The sequence below is a fragment of the Elgaria multicarinata genome, chromosome 16 (assembly GCF_023053635.1).
Source record: "Elgaria multicarinata webbii isolate HBS135686 ecotype San Diego chromosome 16, rElgMul1.1.pri, whole genome shotgun sequence".
Classification (NCBI taxonomy): Eukaryota; Metazoa; Chordata; class Lepidosauria; order Squamata; family Anguidae; genus Elgaria; species Elgaria multicarinata.
Window position 1 is genome coordinate 30,446,740 of NC_086186.1, and position 17,492 is coordinate 30,464,231.

The 17,492-nt window shown below is 45.6% G+C and overlaps 1 protein-coding gene across 1 annotated transcript; it reads right to left on the minus strand.

Moving 5' to 3' along the window:
• Positions 1–437: 437 nt before the first annotated feature.
• On the minus strand, positions 438–14,986 carry EIF3J (eukaryotic translation initiation factor 3 subunit J). The gene is made up of 8 exons (XM_063142257.1): positions 14,933–14,986; positions 14,726–14,835; positions 11,635–11,692; positions 11,345–11,436; positions 10,698–10,812; positions 10,309–10,467; positions 2,565–2,638; positions 438–1,417 (listed from the first exon to the last, which is right to left on the minus strand). The coding sequence occupies exons 1-8, from the start codon at positions 14,955–14,957 to the stop codon at positions 1,286–1,288; spliced, it is 765 nt and encodes a 254-aa protein (XP_062998327.1). The 5' UTR covers positions 14,958–14,986; the 3' UTR covers positions 438–1,285.
• Between the last annotated feature and the right edge of the window lie 2,506 nt (positions 14,987–17,492).

The window sequence follows — 17,492 nt, forward strand, 5'->3', positions numbered from 1 at the left end:
TTTCAATCTCTTCCTGCCGCATAAAAGAATCTTCCCCACATCAGCTGCAAGGGTCAAACTCTAATCAGAATTTTGTTTTGTTGGCTTTTTAAAAAAATAAACCTTAACTGCGTGACCCAGGAGGGACAAGAGCCTCGGTTTCCATACAGAAGGCAGAAACTGAATCTAAAAGCTATGCTGAAGCATAACTAAGTTCCTCTGGGTATGTGAAGAGTAAAAGCAGAAGTTAGAGTGAAAGAGAACATTTAAGACTTGGAAATAATTTCAAGTCCCTACCTCACAGCAGAATGTTTGAAGCCCTGCAAGATTGGAAGGCGAGTCTGGAAGAGGATGCTTGGAAAACCAAGATGGGAGACAGAGAGAGAAAGGCCAAGGAAGCCCTACCTGCTTTCCAGCCAGTTTTGGTCCGTGGTAGAAGCACAGACAGACCAAAGATCTCAGTCCTCACAATAGTGATTTTATTAAATTAGTTGCTTTTATAAAACATTTGCAGATGTCATAATTGTTAACATAACAATTTGCCCAACTGTCGTTAACTGTTGCAGTTTGCTAAGCAGGATTCCTGTAAATGAAACAAAACAAAAAACAGCAAAGTCTCGTGAGAGCTGGGCTACAGCCACCAAAACCTGGTGACAAAGAATTCCCCCCAAGAGTCAGAAAAGTGTAAACTAAACGGCTCAGACTTGACTTACAAGTGTCTTCCAATGCAACAGAACCACCCCCCACATTCTGACCCAAAGAAGTGATTTCTTTACCACGTTCAAGGTCTGAAGTCAGGGGAATTTCACAGATGCATTCCAAGTGCAGAACCCTCCCCTCAGGCCATTTGCCAACCTATTGAAAAACCTCGAGCTCTAATTTAATAGATAAAGCCATTTTAATACTAAATGCACACCATGCCCTTGCTGCAAACTGCTTTTGTTGTTTGGGTAGAGTCTGTGGAAAAGGTACAGTTAAGGCTGTTATTACTGAACTGTGTTGGTAATAATACAATTTTGGCCTTGTTGAAATTAATTTCCAATTGAGTGCTGCTTCTGCTGCTATGAAGTCACAATTATCAAAGTTCCATTATTTCCTATTATTGAATAAAGAATTGAGCCTCATCGTTTTATTTCCTTGGCATCAAGATGGGCGCTTCAGCAGCTGAATGTCGACAAGGTAACCAACAGCACAAAGATGCTGCACTTTTTGATTGTAGCATTTGGCAGAATTTAAAGGAAAGAAGTTGTGCTACACATTCAAGGGATTATGGGCAACAGAAAGACAACAGAAGGGAGGAGAAATGTCACATGAAGTCTTCGAAATCTTGCACGTAGCCACCATCATAGCCGCCATAATCTGCCAAGTCGTCTTTCATGGTCGCTTTTAAACCTCCACCAGGCACCACCCCTTTTTTCTTCTTTTTGGCTTTATTTTGCTGGAGGAAAGACAGAAGCAGCCTGGGTTCAGGAAGGGAGCCAGGAACCCAGCCCCCACTCCCCACACCTTGGTTAAGGCAGTGAAAAGTGGACATATGTTGGCTTGTAAACCGAGTTGAACAGCCACCGCCCAAAATTCTTTCCAAAGAGATACAAAGAGCAACTATGAAAGTTGATGGATACTACACTCTTAAGAGAAATTAATCAGAGGGGAGACAGGAGAGCACTCTTCAAACACTTCAAAGGTTGTCCCACAGAGGAGGGCCAGGATCTCTTCTCGATCCTCCCAGAGTGCAAGACATGGAATAACGGGCTCAAGTTAAAGGAAGCCAGGTTCCGGCTGGGCATCAGGAAAAACTTCGACTGTTAGAGCAGTACGACAATGGAATCAGTTACCTAGGGAGGTTGTGGGCTCTCCCACACTCTTGGCCTTCAAGAGGCAGCTGGACAAGCATCTGTCAGGGATGCTTTAGGGTGGATTCCTGCATTGAGCAGGGGGTTGGACTCGATGGCCTTGTAGGCCCCTTCCAACTCTGCTATTCTATGATTCTATGAATAAGAAACTAGCCTGTTGCTTTTATATTGTGAAATGTCCTCAGCCCAGGGACCAAATCCAGCCCTCCTCTGGCCCCAGCCCCATTTCCCACAATTGCCACGAGTGTGGGGCTGTTCCCCAGCTTTTCTGCAGTTTCCTTCTATTCTGAAAGGCTTCGTTACCGGCAGTAAAAGCTCAAAGCAGAAATAGCCAGGGATTTTGACCCCGCCCACCACAGGACTGCAGCCCTCAAGGACTACTCCCGAATGGAATTCAGCCCTCAGGCTGAAGTCAGAGGTCCTGAAGCGCTGCTCTGAGGAAACCAGGTCCTCATTTTCAAGGAGTGTCACACTGCCGCTGGAAACCCAGGCTGGATTAGCGGAGGTGTTGCCTAAGGTACACAGTAACAAAACAGAGCAAGGAAGCCGGCACCAAATTCCTATCACCACCAACGCTCTCCTTTACATTAGACCTACCGGGGTCACCAGAATGTCCTTGGTGGACAGAATGTAACCAAGGTCACTGTGGCAACAGCAACAGAAGCCCAGAATAATCCAGAAGACCACCACCCACCCAAATGGATTGAAAGAGAAGACATGCCCAAGACCTACCTTCTCTTGTTTTTGCTTCTCGCTGCATAGCACTGTCAAGGAATTTGTGATCTTTTTCAAGTCATCAACTTCCACTAAATTGGGAATAAAAGCATAGGTTGTCATTTACAGGCTTTCCAATAATCACTTCCCCAGCAGCTCTTGAAATGCTCAAATGAATGAATTATTGGAAACCAGTTTGAATAAATACAGGTTTTCTGTGTGCACAAGAGGGTGCTGGGGAATCAGAGTCTACCTCGGAAGCACTTTAGATTAGATTTAGGGACAATGCCTATGAGGGGGGAAAATGGAAGCCAACAAAAGAAACCAACATGGCTACACAAAAGCTGGGAGTGTGTGCATCCAAAGGGCAAATGCGATTCAATGTAATGCACTTTGTGACAACATCCCCCCCTCCCCAAATTTCACGTATAACCTGATGGGATGTGAGCTGGCGGGGACCAGCCAAGAAATAAATCTTGGGGTTGTGGAAGACAGCTCAACAAAAGTGTCAACCTAGTGTGCAGCTTCTGCAAAAAAGATAAACTCCATGTTAGGCCTAATTAGAAAAGGAATTGAGAATAAAACTGCCAATATCATACTGCCTTTATGTTTTATAAGGAAGGAAACACCTTTTATAAGGTGTTTTAAGGAAGTGTGATGTAGTATTAATGGGGGACTTCAATTATCCCGATTATGTTGGGAGACAAATACTGCCAAAAGCAGCCCTTCCAAGAAATTCCTGACATGTGTGGCTGATAACTTTCTCCTACAGAAAGTGGAAGAAGGTACTAGAGGATTGGCTATCCTTGACTTGATACTGATCAATAGGGATGTCTTAGTGGATAAAGAGACAGAAACTCTGGGGGAAAGTGACCATGTCATAATTGAGTTCTTGATTTTACAGGAAGCAAAAGCTGAGTGTAGCCATACACGTACTCTGGATTTTAGGAAAGCTGATTTTAATAAACTCAGAACTATGACAAGTAAGGTCCCATGGCAAATGGCCCTAATGAGAAAAGGAGGCCAAGATGGGTGGGAATTTTTTTAAAAGGACATTTTAAAGGCACAATTACAAACAATTCCAACAAGGAAACAAAATAGAAGACAACAGAAGAAACCAATGTGGCTCCACAAAAAGCTTAGAGATGACCTGAAAACAAAAAAGGATACATATAGGAAGTGGAAGGAAGGCCAGGCTACAAAAGAAGAGTAAAGACAGGTAGCACAGAAGTGCCAAAATGGCATCAGGAAGGCTAAAGCTGAGAACGAGCTGAGAACTAGGGAGGAATGCTAAAAGCAATAAAAGGGCTTTCTTCAGATATGTGAATAGTAAACAACAGAGGAAAGAAATGGTGGTTCAACTGCTTAATGAGGATGGCAAATTGATAACAGATGACAAAGAAAAGGCCAAAGTGCTCAATCCCTACTTTAGCTCAGTCTTCTCCCAAAAGCGGGTCTATGACCCCACTGGAAAAAGTGAACTACAAGCTGAAGGGGCAGGATTGTAGTTTGAGACTGTTCAACAAATAGTCAAGGAGCACTTAATTTCTTTGAATGAGTTCAAATCTCAAGGGCCCGATGAACTGCATCATAGAGTAATGAAGGAGCTAGCAGACGAACTCTCAGAACCACTGTCTATAATCTTTGCGAAATCATGGAAGACAGGTGAGGTGCCGGACGACTGGAGGAGGGTTAACATCCCTATCTTCAAAAAGGGCAAAAAGGAGGAACCTGGGAACTACAGACCAGTCAGTCTGACATCCATCCCTGGGAAAATTCTGGAGCAGATTATAAAGAAGTCAATCTGTAAACACCTTGAAATCAATGCAGTGATTACTAGAAGCCAGCATGGATTTGTTAAGAACAAATCCTGTCAGACTAATCTGATCTCATTTTTTGATCGGGTAACCTCCCTTGTGGACTGTGGGAATGCTGTGGACATAATATACCTTGACTTCAGCAAAGCTGTTCACAAAGTGTGCCATGATAATCTAATGAACAAATTAGTTAAAAGTGGGACAGATGGAACAACTATTAGGTGGATCCACAGTCGGCTACAGAATTGGACTCAAAGAGTACTAATCAACAGTACCTTCTCAAACTGCGGGAAGGTAACAAGTGGCGTACCGCAGGGCTCAGTCCTGGGCCCAGTGCTCTACAACATTTTTATTAATGATTTGGATGAGGAGGTGCAGAGAATGCTTATCAAATTTGCAGAAGATACCAAATTGAGTGGGATAGCTAATACCCTGGAAGACAGAAACAAACTTCAAAGTGATCATGATAGGCTGGAGTGCTGGGCTGAAAACAACAGAATGAAATTTAATAAGGATAAACGCCAAGTTCTACATCTAGGAAATAGAAACCAAATGTACAATTACAAGATGGGGGATACTTGGCTCAGCAATACTACAAATGAGAAAGATTTTGGAACTGATGTAGATAACAAGCTGAATATGAGCCAACAGTGTGATGTGGCTGCAAAAAAAGCAAATGCTATTTTGGGCTGCATTAATAGAAGCATAACTTCCAAATCATGAGAAGTACTGGTTCCCCTCTATTCGGCATTAGTTAGGCCGCAACTTCAGTATTATGTCCAGTTCTGGGCACCACACTTCAAAGAGGATGCAGACAGGCTGGAGCATGTTCAGAGGAGGGCAACAAGGATGGTCAGGGGTCTGGAAACAAAGCCCTATGAAGAGAGACTGAAAGAACTGGGCATGTTTAGCCTGGAGAAAAGAAGACTGAGGGAAGACATGATAGCACTCTTCAAATACTTGAAAGGTTGTCACATGGGGGGGGGGGCAGGATCTCTTCTCCATCATCCTAGAGTTGCAGGACACGGAATCATGGACTCAAGTACAGGAAGCCAGATTCTAGCCAGACATCAGGAAAAACTTCCTGACTGTAAGAGCAGTACAACAATGGAAACAATTACCTAGGGAGGTCGAGGGCTCTCCTGCACTAGAGGCCTTTGAGAGCCATCTGTCAGGAATGTTTTAAGGTGGATTCCTGCATTGAGCAGGGGGTTGGACTCGATGACCTTATTGGCCCCTTCCAGCTCTACTATTCTATGATTCTATGGCCCTTTCTACACCTAAGGATTATCCCAGGAAAACGGAGGGATCTTCCCTGCCTGCTCCCTGGGTCCCTGTTTGTCATTTGATTGCTCTGGGATGATCCTGGGATAAATGGCTGGTGTAGACATGCTCTATGAAACCTATGGTGCGACCACACTTGGAATACTGTGTTCAGCTCTGGTCCCCATACTTAAAAACACATATTGTAGACCTGGGAAAAGTGCAAATAGGGGCAACTAAAAAGATCCAGGAGCTGGAGCATTTCTCCAATGAGGGAAGGTTACAACAGCTGGGATTGTTTAGCTTGGGAAAAAAGAGGCTAAGGGGAGACATAATAAAGGTAAATGTCCACCCAGTGTGCGGCCGCTGTAAAGAAGGCAAACTCCATGTTAGGCATTATAAAAAAAGGAATTGAGAATAAAACGGCCAGTATCCTACTGCCCTTATGGTGCGACCAGACTTAGAATACTGTGTACAGTTCTGGTCACCACACCTAAAAAAGGATATTACAGAGCTGGAAAAAGTGCAGAAAAGGGCAACTAAAATTATTAAAGGGCTGGAGCATCTCCCCTAGGAGGGAAAGTTACATCAACGGGGATTGTTTAGCTTGGAAAAAAAGGAGGCTAAGGGGAGACATGATAGAGGTGTACAACATTATGCATGGTATGAAGAATGTGGACAGGTAGACATTTTTCTCCTTCTCTAAAAATACTAGAACCCGGGGTCATCCCATGAAACTGGTGGGAGATCCAGGACAAATAAAAGTACTTCTTCACACAATGCATAGTTAAATTATGGAACTCTCTACCACAAGATGTAGTGATGGCCACCAACCTGGATTGCTTTAAAAGGGGGTTGGGTAAATTCCTGGAGGCAAAGGCTATCCATGGCTACTAGCCCTGATGGTTGTGTGCTATCTCCAGTATTCGAAGCAATAAGCCTGTGTGCACCAGTTGCTGGGGAACATGGGTGGGAGGGTGCTGTTGCACCATGTCCTGCCTGTTGGTCCCTGACTGATGGCTGGTTGGCCCCTGTGCGAACAGAGTGCTGGACTAGATGGACCCTCGGTCTGATCCAGCATCAGGGCTCTTCTTACGTTCTAATATAGCAGTCATTTAATGTCATTCTAAATTATTCAGACCATAATTACAAATTTAAAAATTGAGTTTACTTTTACAAGATTTAAAATATAATGATAACTATATGAGCAAACTAAATTTTACATAAATTCACTTTAAGAGCAAAAGGCTGCTTGATGTTCCTAAAGCAGTCCTCCCCAACCTGGGTGCCTCTGGAAGTGCTGGACTACATTCTCAGCAGTCTTGATCATTGGCCGTGCTGCCTGAGGCTGATGGGAGCTGAAGTCCAAATTACATAGAGGGCACCAGGTTGGGGAAGGCTGTCTTAAAGCAAACAAGAGACTTTAGTTCTATAAAGTGAGCTAAAAAATAAATATTGCTTATCTTTCCATTTTTCTAACATTTCCGTTCCTTTCTGGAACCCCCCTGGACAAAACAAGGTCTGCGGGCTCAAAATTTCTGGAAATTTTACATCTCGCGGGAGCAATATGATAGCACAAGTACGTAAATAGTCGTGACACAGAAGAGGACGGCAACCTGTTCTCTGTCATCCAAGACTGTAGGGCACAAAATAACAGTCTTAAGTTACAAGAAGGCAGGTTTCAGTTGAACATTAGGAAAATCTCCCTAACGGTCAGAAGAGTTAGACAATGCATGCATCTGCCGAGGGAGAGGATGGGCTCTCCGTCGTTGGAGGCATCTAAGCAGGGACCGGACAGCTAGCTGTCAGGATACTTTAAACTGGATTCCTGCACTGAGCAAGGAGTTAGTCCCTTGCAACTCTATCTATAATTCTATGATACTATTAAATTCAGGGAAAGCTCCTGGTCCTAATGAATTTCCTGTTGATAGATATAAAAAAATACGGAGTGTTAGGTCCTGTTTTATTTGAGGTTTCTAGTGGGTTTTTTTTCCCCAAATAAGTGTTCAACTTTTTTTAAGGAGGCTTACACAGCTGTTCTGTAAGTTGAGTAAAATTCTGGTTTTATGGTCCAGCTACAGACCTATTTCTTTTATAAACATGGATGCTAAGATACTGACAGCTACATTAATAGTCTTTAATATTATAGACTTTGTATTAGCTCTATCTATAAATAAGCAAGAATCAGCTAGTAGTATGTTGTATGTAGCTCCTTGCTCACATGTGTTTACTAATAGAATGTCGCCTCCTTTAATTAACTTGTATCAAAGTAATCATCAAGGGTGCCCCTTATCCCCTTCTTAAACTAGTATTAGAGATGCTTGTGCTTTTAGAAACTCTGAAAATATCCAACGTATTATAGCATATGCTTTTATATATGGTAGATGTTTTTATGTTTTCATATATAGACAATGCTAGATTTTATTGATAAGCCATAAATTTGTATTCCGTATTTCTTTAACACAACAGTTTGGCATGTTATGCAGTTGTTCTAGCAGATTCGATAGCATCACTGACCTAAGGTTTTTTAAATGGTCCAGATGTTTTTGTTTATCTTGAGTACTTCCTAGGAAGCTTTCCAAATTTAAATTTTTAACCATATTTTGGTACAAATAGTGTGATTAATTTAATTTTGAGGTTGATTTATGTTATAGGAGATCTTGCTATTCTTATACCTTCCATTTACTTCAAGCAAGTTTATAAATTATTCAGCAATTTTCTTTGGCAAGGACACCCGCCTAGAATTTCATTGCATAAATTACAATGACTAGGGTGGCCATATGGAAAGGAGGACAGGGCTCCTGTATCTTTAACAGTCGTACTGAAATTCCCTCTTTATCACAACAGTGCAGGAGCCCTGCCCTCTTTTGTATCTGGTCAATCTAGCATAGCTCCTGCAGCTTTAACTGTTTTGATGAAGAGGGAATTTCACCAGGTGCTACATGCATAAAAATGACCCCTGCTGAAATGTCCTTTTCTAGTCAACTGTTAAAGATATAGGAACCCTGTCCTCCTTTCCATATGGTCACCTTAACAATGACCTGCGTTTAATTTTCCATATTTTCAAACTTATCGTTTTAGCTCCTATTTGGAGCTTGAATAAAGAGCCCCAATACTGTTTGTCTTTGGACACAATTTGAAGTTGTTACTTGACTCCACTGGCAGTTTTTTGGGCTCTTAATTTTTCCATATCTGTGGCATTATGAGTGCTTAACACCGCAAGATAATATGGAGAGTATTGGGGTGTAGGCTTTAGGTGGTAGTCCTTATACTCCAATAAAGATTATGTGGTGGAAGGACCCTAGTTTAAAAATAACTTGTAGATCCTTTTGTGGTAAATTTGGCCTCCTGTAGAATTACTACTTTGGATCAACTTATTTCTTCTGATACTGCTTTTAAAGCCTTTGAGGTACTGATGGCTGAGTATGCATTACCTCCGAATTCTATGGTCTCTAGGCAGCATCTGTGGGGCCATAGTATATTTTAGATTCCTGGATCCGAGGCTGGAGTCATCGCTCAGACCCAGGAGTCTGAGCTCCCCGCCACCTCCCCCTCAGCCAGTAGAGAGAGAACCATGCCGGCTGCCTCTACGAGGTCTCAAAGGCAACCGCAGAGGAAGGTGAGGGGGGTGTTCCCATGAGAAGGTAGGGGGTTGGGGAGGTCAGCTTACAAGGAATCCTCCAGCCTCTTTCCCTCCCACTCCGTGATACATCAGCTAGATGGGCAAAAAGCCCGTCTGTATGAACCGCAGAGCCTGAGGGAGGCGTGCCTTCTGCTCTATGTTGGATGGCCAAAGGACAGCACTCTTAAATATTTAATCATCTCAGCTAACTTCTGGTCTGATGAGTTTGCAGCTTCTGAAACTGCACCTGTTACTGGATTTTGTTTTTTCATTGGGTACACCTGAACCGTAACTTATCTTTATTAGAAACTTAAAGGTACGGATAATATTGGTATCAATTACCTTTGAGGTCTTTATAATAAATCCTATTTTCAAATCAATAGTGGGGTTTGAAAATAGTAAACTATCATTTTTTTTATCTAAAGATGAGGCTAGTACAACAGAAGCCTTTGTTTCAAATCTATTGGACACCTCAGATAATGTATAGTAAGAGCTGGTTACAGGGCCCCAGTTGCTGAAGACGTAATTTGTGTTACTCATATAGTCTGGGTGTGTCCTACTGGTGCTTCATTTCAGTTTAAAATTCACAGGAAAGCTAATATGACTGCAGGTAAATCATTGTTAAAAGATGTGTGTGCTGTCCTAGTCTATACCCCTATAGTGTATGGATGTTTTCCTTACAGCACAAGTTATGGGGGCTCTTTGAGCATGGAGTAACCGAGACAATTATGCAATACTGAAAGGGAAAATCTACTTTTGAACTAGGAAGATTAGGCAGGTATGTATTTAGAGATCTTTGAATATTGGAAAATGTATTGGAAATTATCTCTATAAACAATTAAGTAAAGATGAATAAGAAGAGAAAGAGCTGGCTAAAATGGAAAAGTCCAAAAGCCTGCAGTTTATGGCATTCTTAAAATGGAGTGCTGCAGGGGGTATTACACAGGAGGGCTTTACTTAGACCTGACTGCTTGTCCAACCCAGTCGGTCAGCCCAGCTTCCATCACTGGACTACTGTTTTATCCTGCCCAACAATGGTGTTCCATTATGATGTACTTACATGAAATACATACATCTCGAACTAACGTTTCCAAAAAACCAGCGTAATATAGAGATTTCTCGTACTGTGTTATTTTCTCTTTTAACAATTTCCCAAATTCCGTAAAGTCATCTTTTGAGGATGGATTCATGGCATCTATTCCAAATGTGTTATTTACACCTGTAGAAGGAAGGGCAAACAGTAACAGCAGCTAGTTGGCTACAGAGTACGCTTGCTTACATTTATGTGGCCCACTGAAGTGATGCGATGCTTGAAGTGATGTGGCCAACCATCTTTTTTAAGCTTCTACTTTGAAATGCATCTTGATCCTGCAAGATGTGGCATTCTGCACCTATATGCTTACACTTAGTCATGTCACCATGCTTAGATTCTAGTCCCTTCACACTTACCAAAGGTTTCTTTTGCCAACTCAAGGTCTGCCTCTTCTTGCAATTTCTGCAGCCGTAATTTGTCTGCTAACTGTTCTTCTGGTGTAAGTTCGTTAGATTCTTCAGATTCCTCTAACTTAAATGAGGAAATAAAACAAGGTTCAGTGACATGCAGCAACTCTTAAACTGGAGCTCATTGCTAACCTAAGAGGGAAGCCAGCATGGCTATCAGAAGTTTCAAGTGCATGCGGATGGGCAGAAAATTAGATATTTTTCATTCTTTACTCCAATGGTTTTAACATCAACCATGTCTTCCAAAAGACTTTCCTCCAATGAGACATGCAGAAGCTCTATAAATAAGACTCAGATGCAACTCCTGCTTTATTTCACTGTATATAGTGAGTCACGTACGATATGAACTCCAGAAGCAAAATCAAGGGCCTCCCCTGGAGGGGTGATGCTCACTTGAGAAGCTGGAGGGTGCCTCAACCAAGAGTCTATACATAAGCAGAAGAGGGTGAATTGGGGCAGCTATGCAGGTGGCAAACAATTCAATTCACCAACAACTGAAGAACTCCCATTTGACTAGATCAAGGCATAAGGTGCCTGGTTTCCTCAGGTGCATGATGCAGAAGCAGCTCACCTATCTCCACTCAGAAAAGCCTTACCCTTTTTTTAATCTCCTCTTGCTTTTTCTTCTGCAGTTTTTCCCTCTCTTTTATCTTTTCTGCTATTTTCTTCTTTTCTGAAACTTTGGTTTCTGTGAACAGTGCATAATATTATTTTTAATTTTTAAATGCTGTGGACTTCAGAATATGAGCCACTAGTAAGTAATACACAGGCATCCAAGCCCAAGAGGTCTAAGGCACCGCCCCAGGGAAACGCACATCAGGGTACCCAAGCCCCAAGCAGCATTCTCCTGCTCTTCAAAAGGGGGAGGGTCTCCCATACTTCTCACCTGGCTTTACCTCTGTCTCCTTTTCCTCCTCTTCCTCCTCCTCATCATCCCAGTTATCCTAGCAAAAAGAGGGGGGAAAGCAAGCAGCACCAGTTATCCGCATGAGAGCATGATGCAGGCAGTTCAATGGGAGAGCAATGGCCTGACCTCACACTCAGTCTTTAGAACTTAAGTGAATTGTTGTAAGACCACACTTACCACTGAATCAGCCAGGTACATCACACCTGCGTCAGACCACTGAGGCACTTTGAAGTTGGCAGAGTTGTGGCCTGCAGCTCATGATAAGCCTTGGTACTTTTACCCCAAGAGTTATTGGTCCTGAGAGAGGGATTCTGAACAAAGGCCAAATTCAGTCAATGGCTTAGTTCTCTTTATGCTGTGCTCAGGATCAACTCAATGGAATGTCTTCCAAGGACAACAAGAGAGTGTGAAATAAAATATGAGAAACACTCCCACCTTGTAACAGCTAAAGAATTCACACCCTGTTGGGACAATGGCCCAGGAAAGCCATCAACATGAATGTTAAAGCCATGGGCTACTCAGCTATTCAAGCAGAAGCCAGCTGTTTCTAAAGATGCTGCTTCCTTAACAACTACAGCTGCTGCAAGACAACATCTCTTTAACACACAGAAGCCAGTTCAGGCACAGACTCTATAAAACACAAGTCTTCCTTGCCTTGAAAAATTGCAACTAAGAGACTTAATTGCTAACTCCAAACAGCACACTTTAATTACTAGCGTAAGTAAAACCACCAAGAGGTGAGGAACAACAGCACCTTGCTCACCCGTGAAAGGTGCTGGGGATGCACCTGCTGGTGGAATTCCTAACGCAATTGCCTTGGTTCAGCCACCTCTTTCCTACCATCCCCCATAGCACTACGAGGTTGCCGCCCTCATCCACCACGATTATCCAGGTGTTGCCGAAAAGAAAATAAGAGCCAGCCTTTGTAGATTTCCCACCCTAGACGTTCTTATTTGCTGCAGACAACCAAAGAAGCGGTTATTTATAAACCTGGTGTTTAAAGGAAGCATCATGGAGCCTGCCCAGCAGCAGTCCATTTCCAGTTATGAGAAAGCTCTTCTAATAATCAAACACCATTCATTAACAGAAGGTGCTTCTCTCTGTATCCTTATAAAACTCTCTCGCTTGGTAGGAACTTGCATATGTTTTACAAAGCACATAACTTACAAAGGATACTCCAAATGTCAAAAAAAAATTAGGATATAAGCCAAAGAAACTGAACATTGCTGTTTTTTACCCACAGTGCTTCTTTATAGGGTGCTTCGGCCACTGGGCAGTATAGCAATGTAATTAAATAAAGAAACAAATAACACAAACCAGGCAGCCCCTCATTTCTCACATCAGTAGAACAGTTTTTGAACAGAATGGGCAACCTGTGGCCTCCAGATCCTGGGCTACAACTCCCATCATCCCTGATGGCTGGCCATGCCAGGTGGGAGCTGGAGTCCAACACAAGTGGGCCATCCTTGTTCAACCATCTCCAACTTGGTGCCTACCAGATGAGTTGGATTGCATCTCCCATAATCCCCAGCCAGCACAAGCATTGGAGAGGGCTGTTCTAGAACACTGTGGAACCCCCTAACCCTACCCTAGGTATGGATGGCTCAGTCCGCCTGATGCTCTCTTTTTCTCTAGTGTCTCAGCAGCAGCTACAGCTTCTATCTTGGTTGACAAACTGCAATGCCCAGGACTGATAAGGGCACGGCTGAGCACAGGCACAAACTAAAGCCCAACCCCAAGTCCATTTGCTTTCTTGACACAATTGTACTCACACACAAAAACAGGCATAGTTTAGTAGCTGGCAGCTACTCAAAACTCTAAGAATATGACAATTATGGAAAGAAAGAAATCATCTCATCTCAAAGCAACCTGACAAGCACCAAATATAAGGCCAGGAGTAACAGCAACCAGAGCAGAAAGGGCTAAATCTTAAACTTGCACACACCTTTCATCAAATATACTTTTGGAAAAGTCTACTCTGACAATGACAGAAATGGACAATTTTACTTTTGAGTGGGGAAAGACCTTTCATATCTTCTCTTTGCTGAAGGATACCAAACCTTGAAGGCGTATCTCTAAAGTTACCCTGAACTTAAAAATGTATTTCCATTCCAAATCCATTTTTATGCCCGAAATTTCTCCAAGTCGGCTTCACTACTTCACGTGACTTTTGCCTAGGCTACCTGGGGTTTGGGGGCAGTTGTTTTTCCCCTAATCATGGTCTTGCGCTGTTTCCAAAACATCTAGTAACTGGATACTACTCAGTCAGCTGCAGAATTCCTCCTGCGGTTGTGCCCAAGAGAGGCAGCCACATCCTTATCCAAGAAACAGCAGAAGGAAGGAAGGAAGGACGGAGAACATCATAGAATCATAGAGTTGGAAGGGGCCTGTAAGGCCATCGAGTCCAACCCCCTGCTCAATGCCGGGAGAAGTAACGGGGGCTGAGCGCAACAGGTCTGCGGCTGTTGGGGGGCCTGGATGCCTCACAGAGGCCGCACCCGGCCGGGGATGCCCGAAGGGAAAGGGGGCAGAAGCCCCTTGGCCCCCGGTTCTGCCCCAGGCGCCCTCCCTGGCCAAGGGGCTTCCTCGGGGAGCGCGCTGGGGCAAACGCACCCTGGCCCCGGAGGCCAGCTGGCGCTCCTCTCCGGCTCGCTCTGCCGCCCCGGCTCCAGCGGGGAGGGGGCGCCTGGCAGAGGAGGACGAGGCCCAAGGCCACGCCAGGGGAGAAGCCAGCCAGCGAGCGAGCGGAGCAGCTGTTGCGCGCCGGGGAGAGGGCCGCCCGCAAGGCAGGAGCGGCCTGGCCGCGTCACGGAGGCGGTGACGCGCGCCCCGGCCCACGCGGCCCGACACCCGAGGCAGGCGCAGGCGGCGCTCCGGCGGGAGCCCGGGCAGGGGGCAGCCTCGCCCGGCTCGGCGCCGCCGGCAGACTCCTCGGCGTGAGGGACGAGGCCTGGGCCGCCTTCCCTCCCTCCCTCCCTCCGCCCGCCTCGGAGCGGGGCGCGGCGGCGGCGACGCGCTCGCGGGGCAGCCCTGTCAGGGGCGAGGGGCGGGCGTGGCCCTGGTTGCCCACCTTGACGTCGTCCTCCTCGTCCTCGCCAGCCCAGCGGTCCGCGGCCACCACGGCAGGCGTGGGCAGGAGGCGCCCGGCCACAGGATCCGCCGCCTCGAAGGTGTCCACATCTGCGGAGACAGAGAAAGAGGATCAGCAGCCGGGGCGGGGAGGGAGGGAGACAGGGGGGGAGGGAGGCAGGGGCGCGGCGCGCCCGGCCGGACCTACCCCAGGAATCCGCCTCGGCCGCCATCTTGCCCGCCCGTCACTCGCTCAGGCCAGGCGGAGGATGGCGGGAGGCGGGCCGGCGCCACGCGGGGCATGCCGGGGCGGGGAGGCGGGGCTGCTTCCCGCGACACGCCCTGCTGCGGGCGGAAGTCGGGGACCTACACGAGAGGCGCTCAAGGGGCCCCACTTCCGGCTCCCTTCCGCCCACTCGCGCGGTGTGCTGGGCGCCATGGAGAGGGCCAGGGCGAGGGCGGCCGGAAAAGGTTCCCGCGGAGCCCGGCTCCCCTTGTTCGGGCAGAGGCCGCCCGACGGCAGCCAGGCCCCGCAGCGCCCTTTCCAGGCCGTGCGAGGAGTGACGTCCCCCTTCTGCGTCTCCAGGGCCGCGGCGGGCCAGAGGCCGAGGGGCGGCAGCAACAGCAGCAGCCACTTCCGTGAGGGCTTCAGGCGCCGGCGGTGCTGAAGGGAAACCGGCCAGGCGAGCTACGTGCGCTTCCCGGGGCCGCCAACCAGCCCGCGGGGGGGCGGGGAGGAGGAGCCTATCTTAATAGGTCTGCCACCCCTGCAGGGGCCGAAGGTAGCCATGATACTAACCCTGATCAGAAAATGGTCTGTCCATGACAATGCAGAGGCATTTATCACCTCCGCTGACAGATCTGTCTGTTCAGAACTGAAAACAGCATCAAGGGTGTGACCTGCTGAATGTGTGGGTCCAGAGACCAATTGGGATAGGCCCATATTTGTCATGGATGCCATGAACTCCCAAGCTACACCTGACAAACCGGTCCTGAATGGGATGTTGAAGTCGCCCAGGACCAAAAACCTGGGCAACTCCAACACCAACTCCGACACCAGTTCCGTGAGCTCGGCCAGAGAGACTGATATGCATTCTTGAGCTGTTTTAAAGCCTGAAGCAAAGACCAGAACTCCCAGATCCTCCCAGAGTGCAGGACACGGAATAATGAGCTCAAGTTAAAGGAAGCCAGATTCCAGCTGGACATCAGGAAAAACTTTCTGTTAGAGCAGTACGACAATGGAATCAGCTACCTAGGGAGGTTGTGGGCTCTCCCACACTAGAGGCATTCAAGAGGCAGCTGGACAACCATCTGTCAGGGATGCTTTAGGGTGGATTCCTGCATTGAGCAGGGGGTTGGACTCAATGGCCTTGCAGGCCCCTTCCAACTCTGCTATTCTATGATTTGAAAAGTGAATTGGTGACAGATACAGTTGGTAAAAGACCAGTATAATGTGATCTGATCAAAAGCCTTATGTCAGAACCCTAGAGAGGTTAAACATATTCTGTGTTAGCAATTGTTCCAGTTAATGGAATGGTATTTATACTTGGTTTTAAATAATCTGGAGTAATGCATGTTTCCTCAAAGAATGATATACGATCTATTAATAAACTCCATTCTATTGAGATCACACCCAGCATCAGTGGGACCAAAGAGCAAAGTTGCATGAAAAATGTGAGTGGATTGGCAGTGCAATCACATTAAGTTCATTCACACTTCATATTTATTTAGGTATTCTTGAGTGAACACAGTAGCTCGAAGGATCATTGGGCTGAGCGACAATATTTGTGCCTTATGAAGAGACTTTTGTTCAGGAGTTGTCCTAAATGTGGCCAAGGTATGGCAGCCCAACCCCTCCTCAGGATCAGCCAGAACCGCTCTGCCCTAGTTGGAATTGCTCTACCTGTCTTGACAGTTCAAGCAAACCCAATGTTCAGTAAACAGTCCAGTGTGGCTTTGGAGGGCGGCAGAAGAGGAGGGTGGGAAGAGAGGAAAAGTGATGCCTTTGAGCAATGTTTGTGCTGGTCAAATGACGAAGTGGAGCAGAACGCCAACTAGACTTATCCTTGTCGAGTAAATGTAGGGAAGACACTTCTTGCCTAGTGAGGATTATGAATATGCAAGCAACACAGCAAGAGCAGGTGGGGAGGGCAGAGGGGACCCAGGCAGAGAAAGATGAGGCCTATCATTTTGCAAGCTGCTCCACCAGCCAGAAGCAGATCAATGAATGTGCCTTCTCTTAGCTTCTCCAGCTGCCAAAGGAAGCTGCCTTGTATCAGGCACGTTTCCAGCAGTTAATGCCATACGCTATAGACCCTGTTCATACGACATGCTAAGCTATGGTGGATAAGCATTTTGAGCTAAACATTATTGCTTAGCATGCCATGGGATTCATTTCTCACCATCGTGGCTACATATCATGGTCTAAACCTGCTCACTAACCAATCTCTGCATTGCTGCTTGGTTTTATTCTGGTTATACTTTTATATTGTGGTTTTAAGCATCTATATTTTATGAAGTATCTTATGGTTTAAATTTTTCTGAACCATCCAGAGCGCTTTGGCTATTGTGAGGTATAGAAATGAAATAAAAACTATAGGATATGCCATCCTGCAAATTGGAGAAGGATAAAAGTGTCAACTCTCAGCACTTTTTAAGTTGCTGTACCTGTGATTGGTTTGAATTCTGCACAATTGTAGACCTCTAACTAGATCATTGATGTGATGTTTCAAATTATTACCTCAACAGGTGTCATTTTTATAAACTGC

Excerpts from the sequence above, each read along its gene's own strand:
- EIF3J (XM_063142257.1), bottom strand. The coding sequence starts at position 14,957 with ATGGCGGCCGAGGCGGATTCCTGGG. Across the intron at positions 11,437-11,634 it reads GGAGACAGAGGTAAAGCCAG|AAACCAAAGTTTCAGAAAAG; the intron begins GTGAGAAGTATG and ends CACTGTTCACAG. Across the intron at positions 1,418-2,564 it reads AGAAGCAAAAACAAGAGAAG|CAAAATAAAGCCAAAAAGAA; the intron begins GTAGGTCTTGGG and ends TCTTTCCTCCAG.